At 32.9% G+C, this 15,359-nt stretch overlaps 2 protein-coding genes across 6 annotated transcripts in view; both read right to left on the bottom strand.

Moving 5' to 3' along the window:
- LOC106108330 (PERQ amino acid-rich with GYF domain-containing protein 2) overlaps positions 1 to 1,921 on the bottom strand; it is a 32,571-nt gene extending 30,650 nt beyond the window's left edge. For all 4 annotated transcript variants that reach the window (XM_013289465.1, XM_013289467.1, XM_013289466.1 and 1 more), the window contains exon 1: positions 1,825 to 1,921. The gene's annotated coding sequence lies outside the window, so the exon portion shown is untranslated. The remainder of the gene's footprint in view (positions 1 to 1,824) is intronic.
- A 2,570-nt stretch (positions 1,922 to 4,491) lies between these two features.
- Positions 4,492 to 15,359, bottom strand: part of LOC106108335 (proton-coupled amino acid transporter 4) — a 32,275-nt gene continuing 21,407 nt past the window's right edge. Inside the window, exons 2-6 of one of the 2 annotated variants that reach the window (XM_013289482.1) lie at positions 8,847 to 8,929; positions 7,215 to 7,355; positions 6,491 to 6,763; positions 5,796 to 6,353; positions 4,492 to 5,603 (exon numbers count right to left, since the gene is read on the bottom strand). In XM_013289482.1, the coding sequence (XP_013144936.1) occupies positions 5,189 to 5,603; positions 5,796 to 6,353; positions 6,491 to 6,763; positions 7,215 to 7,355; positions 8,847 to 8,929 (1,470 nt within the window). In that variant the 3' untranslated portion in view covers positions 4,492 to 5,188. Of the gene's footprint in view, positions 5,604 to 5,795; positions 6,354 to 6,490; positions 6,764 to 7,214; positions 7,356 to 8,156; positions 8,936 to 15,359 lie in introns of those variants that run through there. The other variant, XM_013289483.1, reaches the window with a different exon arrangement.

The raw sequence follows: 15,359 nt of genomic DNA, 5'->3' as shown, positions 1-15,359 counted from the left end.
ATGAGCCACGAGCCGCTTCTGGTTAATAGAAATGTAATAAATAAATGTCTACATTATATGTTTATCATGTTAGTTTTAAAGAAAATGTACTGTATAATTTTAGTTTTCTCTTTAACTACGCGACTTCGGATTTAGTCGCCAGTTTTCGCCTCGGGCTAGTAATTTAACAGAAACCATTTACACGTCCTACTGACATGAGGTACGATTGAAAAGTGATTTTTTTACGCTCGTACGAACACCTATCTCGTGGGCGTAAAAAGTCTGCTGACCTTGAACTTTACCGCGGCGTACAAAGTCTGCCCGTGCGAACGCACGCTTATACATGCAACAGTGTAAATAGGGAAATACCACAAAACTAGAATAAACTTCAAAATTATTCTCCTCCTCCTATATCGGTTTTCCTTCCAAAGATATTAAAATGAATGCTGTAAGCCTTGTTTCGAATAATTTTATCTGAGCTAAATAAGTGTTTGTTTATACCCATTTACAATTGCCTGTGACTAAGAACTTTAAGAGCTTTGAGAAACTGGATCTAGATATTAAAGCTAGTGTCCACTTTATAGCAACAATTGTGTTTGTGCTTTTATACAAACAAAAATGTTACTAAACTAACCAAACTAAACTAACCTTTTATCAAAATTCTCAAGTGTTGGTACAATTAAAAGCATAACTACCTAAAAATCAATAATTCTCAAAGATTAGTATCCTCCAGTGCGGTAACCCTGAGATTACAACTCCTTAATTGTTATTTCACTATTTTAAAACTAAAGATATAACTGAACTTTATTTAATCAAAGTGAATTCCAAACCATCTTCAGTGGCCTTCCTTTAAAAAAAAGGCCTACTCCTAAAAACAATTTAATGAAGAATCATCCTTCATTATTTTGATCATCTACTTGATAATACAATCTCGGATAAGATAGAGAATTAGTACATATTATAAACAATTGTAGAATTAAAACCGCAAAACCACCAATTTTCATTATTGTAGTGCTTTCTAGTTATTCAGCTCAACAGCTCTTTGCCTAAGAGCCAAAACTATAAACAATCTTTATGGCCACGCCTACATTTCGGCAACAATTTTTTTAAATGAAAATAACTTTGATGTATAAAGTATGAAACTTTACTCATTTGTTACAGATTTCAGAAACATAAGATGTCTTTAGTATAAACAAGATTGATATCAAATGTTTTGATATTTCCCTTATTTCATTGGTCCTTTGTTGTCCAACAGCTGCACAAACTGTACTTTTGACTTTGGCTGAAATACTATCCTAATAATGTAATCTACCCTTTATTAGCACTTTTATTATTATCAAGTGCGCCTTTAAGGCGAAGTAGACAATTTTCGTACGACAAAATGGATACTCGATCAATGAATCGATATTCCATCCTACCATATTGCCAATCGCAATTACGACATTTAAAACAGTTTTGATTTAACAGTAACCCAGATAAATGATGATTGAAAAATAAACTGATTTTGCAATATTACATTATTAGTACAAGGCAATTATTAGGCATAAACCCCAACAAAGAATATGGATGAAAAATAAAACTCACAAATACACTGCTGCATTTAAAAACACGTTACAAGAAGTAGAACTACCAGTAACTTAAAGTATACATCTCGAATTTACACTTTGAGATAATAACAAAGCCGAGAAAATTTTATTTTTCTAAACTTTAATTACCAAGGTGGCAAGTAGTGATTTTTCACATCAGGTCAAGTAGATAACTATGTATCGTATTTACTCAAAATTCGCATGTATTATGACCTGATGCAAAACATTCACGTATATTAGAGTGTTAAATTATAATTACCTAAGATCTGGAGATGTGACTCAATATTAGACGCACGCACGCACGGTCACGACGAAGTAAAGTAAAATATGGCGGACAATGAAGGAAACGTAACGATCGTTCCGACCATAGATTATTGATTGAAGCAAGTGAATAACAGCTTGATGCTGGCAACATTTTATGGCTTTCAAAGAACGTTTGTTTACATTTTATTGGACAGACTATAAACTGTGTAGTCTATGTTTTGTACCTATCGATTTTAAGCAAATTCCTCTGTTTGAATACAAAATCGTAAATTTTAAAGGGAGTAATTTGAGTGGGAAATGCCCTTGACTTCATTTGTCGGAAAGATATTATTTCAAGAACTTTTGTAGCAATTTTTTTTCCTTTGCTTGAGACAATAAGGGGTGGAAAAGTCTAAAAATAATGATAATATAAATATATATTGCCTTACTTATATTGTGTTTATCTAGAGAAATATAGTGATTGATTGTTGTTGTTTACAATCAGCACATAATACAAACTATGTGATTTGCCCAGTGGTTCGAACTATGCGTTATAAAATCTTCAGACAGTCAGTTCTTGTCATATTTCTGAGTAACCAATATTATTTCCTTATTACTTAAGTTAATATATATGTTAAAAATTAAAGTTCTTCTTCATTTAATGTCATTTACGCAATGGTTCTAATTGCAAAACACGTTACAGTTAAGGGTTCTGTAGCTGCAATTTTAAATGAATAGGTAATAAAACAATTCTATCAGCAAAAACATTTCGAGTAAATTACAGATTAAATATTTTTTTATTTCAAAACTAAACATATAATGTAAGGGTCTCCTTAGGAGTAAGGGAATTTCTTGAATTAACAAATGGTAACACAAGTCCGTTAGAACAGACACATAATAATTTACATGTATTTTCAAATGCAATTTTATATCTTGATAGTTACTGAAGCACCCTGCTTCTACTCCGCAATTAAAGAAATCTCATACTTTCAAAACAAACTCCCTTTTGACACTCTCATTATGTTTGAATTTTTTCAATGAACAACATCAAAAAAGTACACAAAATACGTTAAATAATGGCGCCAAGTGAATTGACAGATTCTGTCAAAATAAGACACTATTACCCTGACAATTTTATTAATTTATTGAAAATGTTACAAAAACACAATTTAAATGCATACACAAATATGGCCCCGCAAAAACCGTAAGTTTGGTTTGTCCGGGGGTTCAATTGGGTTTTTATGAGTTCACAAAATTGTGGGTGATTTTGGCTAGACAAGGATGTTTCACTCGGTGAGAGAGACGCTACTAAGTTGGTTGTCAAAACAAATAAAATAGTCCGCTAAAATAGCGTAATTTTGTATCACTTATGCCCACCGAGTTAAATGATTTGTCCATATTTAATTTGGAATGAATTAATAGCCTGGTATAACATAATAACAATTGTACTTTGCCAATAGAGAAATGATCTAATAGACTACTTATTTCAAACTCAGACTTTTTAAATAGAATAGTAACTATCTAAGCAATATAGGATGTTATTATTTCAATATCCAGCAGCATCTATTGCATACCTTATTCAAATAAACCGACTTACGTTGGACAAGTGTTGGTTCTCTAGTAACATACCGAAATAAATAAGGAACTTAAAAGAAGGAAAAAATGAAACTCGAATACCCTTACATATGATTTATTATTAATACTGTAACAAAACAACCACTACTTTAAAAAAATACGCATAATTCATAGCAAAAAATAATATAGGAATGATTTTCTTCAAATAAGAAAACCTACATATACAATGTACCTGTCTTTGCATGTTTAACATTCTATATTCTATTTGAACTTAGCTCCAAAATTCCGAAAGTTGGGCAGTTTCCAAAAAACCTACATTTATAATGGGCAAGTATTTATTTTAATGTAAAATGATTCCAATAAAATTGTCTTGGCAGTATTTAGACCGAATGAAAACTGTATAAATTTTGACAAAACTACATTTCCAATTATTAATTATTAAAAAGAATTCAAACAGAACAAGAAACATAAAGGCATGGGCAGTTACTATCTAATAGGGCAATAACTCTAAAAAACATTAGGTATATAAACACATTTAAAAACTTGCCAAATGACAATCACAAAGTTACAGGTAAAAATGCCTGGGCATTGTAATATTCTATCGATGAATTCAAATTTGATGTTTTAAATTACATAAGCACTCTAAATAGAATATAACTATACCATACACATTCATTCAAAGTACATTTAAATATTAATGTTTAATGTTCAATTAGAACTTATGAAGCTACTTGTTTTACAATTGTCTGCAATAAATGCTTCACATAACAGTATTAACAATTTTAAAATCTTATTTCCAAATGAATGAATGTGTGGCTGATCTTTGTGTAATACTTAAACTAAGCATTATATATGCTAAGCATATATGCTAAAATTTACACTATCACATATCTGATAACGCAAATTTAACTGGTAATCAGTGTTTAGAGTCTAAAGACTTGCTATTTTATATTTTCACTTAGAAACTCAAGAAATGATAATTTAAAATTTTGGATTATTTTTGAATACATATGTTAATAAATTACCATTACTATTTCAGTAATTCTATAGGATTCCATCTGAATAAAAATATTTAAGACCAAATTGAAAGTTGATGTAGTTATTAAATGATAATCAAATTCAAAATTCATCGATTAATTAGAATTTCACTTAAAAATATGGTCATATAGTCATTTGTAGTAATGATGCCTAACAATTAAATGCTTTTTTATTTAACTCTACCTAGCCATGAATAATACTATTTAAGGTCAAATGATAGTAAAAGTAAATGTTATTTTTGGTTATTAAAATGCTTTAAATACATTAATACATTGACCTAAATTGTAACACTAAACAAGTGCATTGTTGAAATAGACATGGTCTTCCTGACCAGAATCATCCAGGTGTTTAATTTTATTCTCACTAATAGAAACAATTAATCTTTATTTTGAAACTATTTTCCAAATTGTTTGTTTCATTTTTAACCTAACATTATAAGGTTTATCACAATTTCAATCATGCACTAGAAAACATCTCACAAGTTTATAAAGTTAGACACTACAAGTACTTAAATCTAAATGGCTATAGAGATTCGGTACTGAATTAAAATAATGAAACACAACCTGACATTTGCGAGATAAATCATAGTTGTAAGTATAACATTAATCTCAAATATTTCATTTGAGTATGATTGAAACTCAAAAATGTATTAAAATAACATTTTAAAGAAAAAAAAACATAGAGATATTACAGAGAAACAAAGTTAAATCGAATCTTAGCCGTTAATTTCATTTGAGCCTTAATCTAAATGTAGTCTTTCCAAATCACTATTCCTTTGATTCTATTATTTCTATAATACTGACGTAGGAACCTGTTAAAAAGCCGAGTATTCCGAAAGCAATCAAAAATAGATTCTTCCAGAGGACCCAATTATATGAACCCAGACCATTCGGCCTGTCCCAGAAAGCAACAACCTCAATAACCGAAGGGAATATAAGTCCCAAAAAGGAAAGACATACGGCACCGACGAGAGATATAAATGGTCCCAAGTTCGGAATAGCAATGGCAATACACAGAGTGACTATAATTATGAAGATTCTAATGCTGTACTCGGCGAGATTCTTCTTGGCACCAAACCAGTGACGCACGTTCCTCCAGATGATGTCCATGGGCACGTAGAATTGCAGACTGTACGTGAAGAAAATGGCCACAGCGATCATAAGCTTCACACTTTGTCCGAGTCTGAAAAGAGAAATAAATTAAATGAACAAACTTTCTCTTCAAATTCTCTTTCGCATAATATATTCTTATAGTTAAATGTGAAAAACGTGGTCTTAATCATAAATTTTCTTATATGCGCTAGGTTTATGTATATCTTTCAGACTGTCAATTACTCTGATCGTTCACTTTGTATGGATAAAAAAGAATACTTACACCTCGTCTTCCGGCAAATTGATGGTGATACTTCCAGATGTCTTATCGCCATATTTCAGATATCCAAAGAATCCAGTGAAAGCGTACAGCGAGACAACAAACAACATGCCAGTGTTTAGTACACCTGGACAGCCAATAAAATGACGAGGAGTCTTCATGTTGTTTTCAAGGGGCATCACAACACCAATTCCTTCCAAGGCGAAGATGGCCGTTCCGAAAAATGTTGGCAAATGATTGAATCCAGCAAAAGGTTTACGCTCGCTGACACTTGGTATATCTTGGAAGAGGTAGTAGAAGGTTATACCCATACCGGTGCCGACCAAAAGGTTTGCCAGCATGGAAAATGGTGCTAAATATTTCAAATTTCTGATCAGATTCATAGAAATGAGTAGGGGCAGCAACAACGCCATATAAATTCGGACATCCATGTCGTGGGGAAACCACTCGCTGTCTTTAGCATAATAATCCGCTACTTGTTTGATGTTCTTGGATACGAACACGATGTAGACACAGCAACAGCCCAACAAATCGATCACTAAGAACGAGTTAACGAGAGCTCTGTAACAAAAATAATTTGATTACTATAGTACGGCAATTCAATAAATTTGTCTTAACAGAAATAGTGTAATATGAAAAGAATAAACTTGTATTTCACTTATAACATTTTTAGAAATATTAACTTAATAGTTACATACTTTGCAAGCCTCGAAAATTTGTGCATAGCGGGCGGTCCAGACAAAAAGGCAGCTTCAGCGGTTTCAGCGAAACCCAATGATGGTTTCTGCATCCTTCTGCAGAGCTCGTGGGAAGTTTTCACCAGAACATGGACACAGTAAGTGCAGATGCCACCGATGAGAAAAGTGGCTACCAAACCGAAATACAAGCCGGCGTTAAGGAAAGCCATAGGCATTGCCAAGATACCACTTCCAAGGGATCCCTTCAAAAGATGAATAAGTGTATCCATGTCACTGGAATTAAAAAAAATATTTAATCACAATCACATTCTCAATTTTCTGGAGTAATGAATACTAGAATGCTTTTATTTTAGGTCAATTTAAATACTTTTATAGACAAGTTTTTCATTTTATAAGGTTTTCTGTGTGTGAATCTATGTATATACGCGATATTACTTTTGGTGAGTATTATTTTTCGATAATGTCCAGTGGGACGAACAATTAATAAAAATATTTCATTTATATCATCACATTCATATTTCATATCCAAAAACATGACTTTTAAAAAGTTTTTTAGTACATAAAAATTCAGTCGGATTAAGGGTTTTCATTGCGCATGCGGCTTGCGGTAGAAGTCCTAATCTTGTACCAATATCTTCCTTTCAATCTTTAATCAGTAAGGTCCAGGTTCCTAACATCTGTAAACGGTTCTTTTAATTTAAATTTGATTGTCTAATATACTTACGATGTTGGATGAGCTAGCTTCCTGTGCTTAAATGGATCGTAATCCTCGTCCGCTTCAACATCTCGTCCCGGTATTTCCATAAGAGGGAGAGTGGACCCAGCTTGCTGTTCCACTGGGATCTCAATAGGATCAACTTTGTATCTGTGAAACATTTTTCAATATTATAATAACCGATATGATTGTAGTTGTATAACTAAATTATGATGTGAGTTAGAACAGAGTGGTATAGAAGTGTTTTCAGGGATTTTATCAGTAATTGTGTATTATAGCTTAAAAATAATGATAGCCAGTAATGAGTACAAACAAAGCCCAACATTTCAAGCATTGTGTGATCGATCGAATGAATGTATGTTCAAATGTCGCGTCGCGAAACCCACATTACATTATCTGCTAATCCTACTCTCTAGAGTACTGACATCTTATTACAGATGATTTATTTGTATAATCGTATGAAAATGTTACTTGTTTGAGTGTTATTGAGTGAAGTGTTATTATGGTCTCCAAGATATACAGTATATTTTGTTTTGTTTGCGTTTCACTCTGTTAAGACTCGGCATTTACAAAAAAGTGGCTCAGCATTAAATTCAATACAGCTTTACGTTGTTTTAAAACAAAGGATGCTCGAGATTTTAACAGTTGTCGCTGTTGAAGTTTTACGACGAAAGAATTTCTATGGACTTTCGGGGGACATGAAGATATACAGGATATTTTCGTATCACTTTAGAATGACATAAAGCTAAATTAAATTTGTACAAAGATAGATGTCGAGAGCCAATCCCGAGCCTGAACAGAGATGGCGCACATTAGGATGAAGCAGACGCTCGACGCCGAGGCACCGTCGTCTGTTCACGTGTAGGTACATATTTCTTTTTAGATTTAATCCAGTACCAAATAAAACAAATTATTAAAACAAAATTGAAACCATAAAATGGAATGATGTACCGGTGTATGAGTCCATTGCAAGATGATCAAGGTCGACGAATGACTTTAATCTCGTGGAAGCTGCACACGTCTTCCCGGATCGTCTCCGAACGGCGACGAGCTTAATTAGCTCGTTAAAGGAGCAGTCAACATACAATACAAAATACCATTTTAAACATAAAAGATTATTGGTAACAGACAGTCAAGTGAGGGCTAAATAAACCCCTGTATCACTCAACTTCTATTTACTAACGGAAAATAATCTTTTATTTGATAATATAGACTACGAATGTTCTTTTCAAAGTCCTGTTGAACAAAAATGGCAATATTATTAATATTCCGACTCCTCTGATGTAATATCTGGTATTTAATAAATATTTTAACTTGCAAACAAACAAATGAGAAGGAGTTAAGCTGTGATAACATGCTTTAATTTCATGTCAAACATATTTAATAAGCAAGGAACAAAAAGGTTTATTGAACATGTCGACAGAGTAACTGTGGCTTTCGACCGCAGTGATACATACTATTGTCATCCCTTAGATACACTTATAAAAATCAGAGACAACAATATGTATTAATACAAGTATAAAGGCAATCGAAATCCACAGAGGTTAGGTTATTCACGACACACAGGCGGTAAAAGCTGGCAACGTCGAAGATAGTCGCCGTGAGAATCCCCGCGCAGTAGTAAGGAACATTGTCACTTACTTGACCATAACGTCTGACAAGTCATTTCTGACTTCTTTTTTCTTAGGATCGTATTCGGCAATCATCGGCCGCATATGGGGTTTCTGAAACAATACAAAATATTGGTATTAACATCAGAAAGCTTATAAATTAGAGAGACTAAATCATAGTGCCATAAACCCACATACGTACACACGAAAAAGCTACTGTTAGTTAAAATAGCGCAAAATTTTACTTTTTAAAAAAATGTATGTATAAAAAGAAATCGCATAGCTGTATACTTTTAATAACTATTACGATAGAATTATAATAACTCTAGTAAAGGAGAGCTAACATTTTTGTAATGCACGTCTTACTAAAGCAAGAAAAAGAATGGAAAGTGGTAGTTCTTTACTACCAGTTTTCTTTCCTCCTTAATTATCAAAGGTTGTTGGTTTTTCCACTTATACAGTTTGTCTACACTCGACTAGCCAATTTTAATACAGTAGAACCTCGATAACTCAAACCTCGATACCATCAGAGCCAAAAACCTCTATAACGTAGACCCTTGATAACTTAAAACCTCTGTAACTTACAATATTTTGTGTTTCCTTTGGGCTTTAACTTATCGAGGTTCTACTGTATTATAAATGCAGAAGTTAGGATGAATGGATGTATACCTAATTAATTTTTACGAATTAACTTCAGAACGGATCTGGATTCAATATGAAACAGAGATGGATAACGGTCTAGATTAGAATTCAGGTCACTCAAGGTTTTTTTTTGTAATGCAGAGAAAATGGCGCTTGACTGCCAGTAAAATATGTTATGAAAAATACAACGTGATTAGAGCAGTGGTTTGCCCGTGACGTTCAATGACGAGTCGATTGCGGCAGGGGCACGCCTGCTCGCGATCGCCACACGTGACCTGGCCGGGGCTATTTTGGTTGGATATAAATAACCAAAGTCCCGTGTACGAATGAGGCAAGTCGCAAATCTTGGTAACTGTGTACGTATATAAGTATGTAAGATTTTTAGCGATTTACAGCCGCAGAGTATTAATAAAACGCTTTGAAAATCATCGATCAAAATCTTACCAAGTGGAAAACATATTTTAGGTTCCTTTTGCTAATTAGCTAGTCCCAAATTAGACTTAGAATTACACTAGCATTCTGTAGTTATATAGGTAATATGAATTTCCGTTTGAACATTTTCCGTTGAAAATTCAAAAGTTAAAAACGTCTTCCCTTCCTAGCTATGACTCACGGAGGGTTGAGTTTGCATGCTACTTCACTCCCCTAATTTTATTTCCACGGCTTTTTCTATTGCAATTTTAAACCTTATTTGTAAAGAGCTAAAGTATTTCGTTTCAGAACGCTTTCAAAAGTACGCGATTGTATGCAAAACTGGAATTAACAGGTTCCGAATAATAAATTATACTGGAACCAGTTTTATATCGCAAGTCCATCTATTGTTCAGCAGCGATCCTGTTCTGGCACAATGACGAAACGTGTTCAGTCTGCATAACTCTAATGGACATTTCAAACAACCGATTTATTTTTTTGTAAAAGTACACGCTGCACGTGGTGTTATTATAAATATGATAAAAATAGATTTAACTATTATATACATTCACTACAAAAATATCAAGATTATTAAATCAAACATTTCTAATCCATACTCATTTCAATAAAAACACATTTTATGGTATATCCAAAATATAAAAATTGTCACTTCCAATTTAATTTCAAAATTCCGTTTTTAAGAAAAGAATATTCAAAAATATTAATAGTTACATAATAATAATGTTTCAGTTAAAATAGTAATAGATTTCGTGAGAGGAAGATAATAAGGAGACTCGCAAGGACTTGTTTATTGTATCACTGGTCACGAGCCTCTAATAGATAGTGTACTTAGAATATATGACAACAAAAATAGCCATTGTTTGAGAACATCTTATGCGCACTTGTATCTAAACCGTTTGTGAAGGCCGACAATGATATTCAAATAATATTCGCAAAGGTATATCGACACACCTCCCAATGTGATTATAATTCAAATAAAGTCTGCACTACATAATAATTGACGTGGTCACGACGAGCAAATATTGATGACAATATTTTTACTTTGTCAACTGTGAAATATTGGGCTATATGTGAATTAGTTTACTTAGTTTACATAGGTATTAACTTATTTCGACTAGTTAATTGTCAGTAGACAGTTGTCATAGCTCGAGGTTTAGAATTTTGGTAATATCGTGCTGCTTCGGAGCAGTTCAAACCCTAAGTTTGAAGATGGCGGGTGCAAATGAAATTGAAAGTGACTTGCGCAATGCAGTTCTGTGGATAGGAAATAGAAAAATCAACGATCGCATTCATTTAATTCTCACTATGTGCATGAAAGACAAGGACGAAAACATTTTTATCTAGACTGCATACTTTACATGCACTCTAGCTCCTGACCCCTTATGCGCGCCTGGTATGTCTACCGCTACATTTTGCAAAATGCTTCTTTACTTCTTCTATTATTTTGAAAATCACCGTTTCCAGAATAGTGTGGGGTCTTAAATCACTGTGTTTAGCAGAAACCCCAGAAGAAGTTTGGACCATTTGGGACCAATTTGTGTTCCTACAGAAATACGCTACTAGGATCACATAAATTTGAGGTAGTATTGGAAAATTCTTTACCTTGTGTGCATATACTGTCCAATGAGTGTTAATTGGAAAAAAGGTTACGTTTAAATAAAAGAGATATGAATAAAAATGCTTTTCTTTTATTCTAAATAATTTAGCAATAGCATAATTTTAGAATGTTTGTAATTAAGATAAACAATCGCGAAACGATTGCAAACTATTGATTAGTTAGTTTGAAAGTAAAAGTTAACTATGCAACATGAAAAACGAGGATTCACTTTAGACATGCGCTGTAAGCATATCGGTAAAATTATTGAACTGTTAGGTTTCAATCTACCAGGCTATCAGAAAGTAAGTAGAGTTGTGGGCTGATTTTCCGCTAATGTCACCACTCACACAATCCATGTCAACTTTTCACAAACTTCAGCATTTTTGTATTTAACTTTATTTTATATTTTTGTGTTAAATTGTAAATATCTACACATATCTATGAGACTTTGTGTGGTTGTTTCAGCAACAAAAACCCACGGTTAGAAGGCACCTTTTATGACCTGTTGTTTTTAAAAAACATTTTCTAACGGTAATTTGCGACGTATTTTGTTTTAATTTTGGCATTTGTTCAAAAGAAAAACAAACTGCGGAGAAGAATATTTTTAAATCCCATTATTGTTTTATAACTAACGTTTCATAACGTTGTAAATACGAGTATATAATAACTACCTACCACAATTTCGTTACCTGATTATTATTTCTATATAACTAATAATATTACTTCTATTAATATGTACTTAACATTTGATAATGATTAATAAAACAATCAATACTTTTATAGCCAATTACTAAATCTACCATTCTTAAGAAAATAACATTGCATTACATCCCTTCTGCGTGTTTTCAAACACCATGTTTACAAACGTAGAATATTTGAACATCCTGTATACGTTGCTTTAGTACTCGCGCATGCGTACTGTCGCTTTGATCGTTCGTATTTTATGTTATCCTGATAGATGAATTTTGGAATGTCGTACATGGATGGTATAGAGAACAGGTGAGGAGGTTATAAATATAAAGCCCCTGCTTGCTTACAGCAACAGTAATTACTTTCTTTCAAAAACATCTGAATTAATATGAGAAACCTTTTTTTTGGTAATTAGTTAGGTATTATTTTTTTACGTGTTAAACAAAGGTAATTTTTACAGCAGTCTTTTCATTAATCATCGAAGATGACGTAAATGTTTCGCGTTTGCTGAATTTATCAGTAGATATATTAGCACCGTTTACAATACATCCCGAAGTTTGTTATCAAGGTTCTTATATACGCGTAGTTAATTAGCCCATCACCTCATACGTTGAGATGAAATCATCACTAAAGCAAAGAATAATAGAATCAAATCTTACATACATATTTACAAAACATGTAATCAATATTCAAAGAGTTAAACTAAAATAATATTCTAATATAAAATTAGCGCTAGCTATACTGTAGAGGAGTAAGCAAGAGTGCACTTGATAAAGTTACAGGCAAGTTTGCAATCACAATCATAAATAAGCGATGTTTTTGATTGCGCAAATTCTATTGAATGTGAGAAGCCGGATCAAAGTGATTTACTACTTTGTTCAACTAGTCGCGAGGTATATCAGGGGGCCGGCGTCAAGGTCTAAGGATTGATAAGCCACTGATGCCACAAAATACTTCCACTCAATGAGTAAGGTTCGCCGTTCAGATGGGCAACAACGATGCGACATTAAGTAGGATTAAGTCCTTTTGGTTTAAAACAGTAAGTATGTGACTTTGTAGGGATGAAATTGAGTGAGGTATATTGTTTAGAATCAATCCATTTTATAGATAAGTATAAAATGATTATTAAAAATGGTCCAGTAATAAATATTTAAGAATGCAACATTGAATTTTGAGCAAATTTTTATGATGGGCATTGAGAAGTTTGGACGAGTTTCAAAATTCCGTGCGTGACAAGTCTAAATATATTTAGGTGTGGCTTGTTTGTACATAAGAAAATTTCGCTCAGCAGTGTCACGGCGAAGAACGCGACGGGCGTCGGCTTAGGACGTCTTCCTTCATGGCTTTGCCAAGAAGTAAATATAAACTTACATACTAACTAGCTTCATAGATAACTGTAAGTCGATGTTGTCTATTGTTTTCAACTTCTAATTTTATGTTTTAGAAGCAAACTTCATCCTACGCACTGTTGAACGTTGAACTACATTTGCTTGCGCGTTATTTTTTGGCGCGTAATTGATAAATTTAGCGAAAAACAACATTTTTCCTTCAAATTATCTAGCAGTCTACTCATGTGTTGTTTTCCAAAATAGAAAGGTGTTTGTTTACCTACAAAAATGAATAATGGAATTTGATTGTTTCTAATACGGTACTAGGATGACACCATAAGAATCTATCATAATTATCTTATCTAATCTAATAAAAGATGTATAACCGAGGGAAATGCCACACATTGTTGGGTTACAAAGTTTACGGAAGACTCATGAAGAAGCTACTTTGTATCTATCACCATTATTATCAATAACTAATTCTCTCTTCGAAATGTTGTAGTTTTATATTTGTCGAAACTTTTTTAAAGAAAATTATATGTCACATTAAATATAAGACTAGGTCGAGGTCTTCGTGAGAACGGAAGATAAATAAATGAGATCCGAAGATATAATGGCACGTTACGGTAGTTGGAGTTTGCAACCTTGTCCTGGCGGAAATCAACGTTTAGCACAAGGACATTCTTTTCGACATCAATGATCTTGTAAGGGATTCACTTGGAAGGGTATTATATAATATAAGGACTAATATTATAAATGCGAAAGTTTAGATGGATATTTGTTAGATTTTGTACACTAAACGGCTTAACTGATCTGGATAAAAATTGGCATAGATGTAGAACATAGTCTGGAAGAATACATATGTTATTTACTTTTTTAATTCCCCGCGAACTATGTATAAATGTTGAAGTTTAAAAACTATAAAAGCTAATCTTGACCCAATTATTTTTACTTTTGTATATATGTAAAAAGTAATTAAATCCACATTCGATTTGGTTTACAGCCAACGTGTATAGTACGATAATGTTCAAACTTAAAGAAGAGTTCAAGCTTGAACTGTGTAACTGTCTTATGTAGTTGGTTTCATAGTTGAATCAAGACATAGCATATGTCGCTGGCTGTTGACTAACATCCTGTCATTCCGCATTGGTTTAGCGACAACACTACCATTTTGGCGTGCGAGCCCGGAAAGGAATAATTTTGTTCTACGACAAGGCAACCCTACCGTGTGGTTCACAGCTTCCTGATACTAATGTAACTGTTTGACCAAGGCTAATATAATCAATGTCTGTAGTCTACGATCAATTTATAACTAAATTGATTCAACGCAGTATGAGTGGGACATATACGTCGCAGTGTTGTTAAGCGCGCATTGATATTATGTATGTCAATTTGTTTACATACTCTATTACTGGATGGCCAAAAAAAGTTGACAATTGATGATGTAATTTAACTATTTATGTCGCGTCGTAGTTGTGACAAATAATATCGTTATTTAAGAAGCTAAAATACTGCACTGACTGTATCTTCATTACCTTTCGGCAATATGAGACTGTATCATAAATGAAATACGAGTCGTAAGTTCCGTTGAACCTTTATGTTTTATTAAAGTCGATCTAGAGCAATATGTTACTATTTAAACAAGATTGTACCATACCGGATTCCCCAAGGAACACATTTTGTTTAATACAATTGCTTTTACACGTAATAGCGTTTATTTTGTTATATTATGTGAGTACCTAAAGACGATGTATTAGGGATATAAAAACTTTTTAATAAAAAAACAAAACCGACTTCCAAACAAAATACACGAAAAACAAAACAAAATGCACTAAAATCAAAACAAAATACACCA

The sequence above is a fragment of the Papilio polytes genome, unplaced genomic scaffold (assembly GCF_000836215.1).
Source record: "Papilio polytes unplaced genomic scaffold, Ppol_1.0 DF821644.1, whole genome shotgun sequence".
Taxonomy (NCBI): Eukaryota; Metazoa; Arthropoda; class Insecta; order Lepidoptera; family Papilionidae; genus Papilio; species Papilio polytes.
This window is presented reverse-complemented; position numbering and strand designations above follow the sequence as displayed.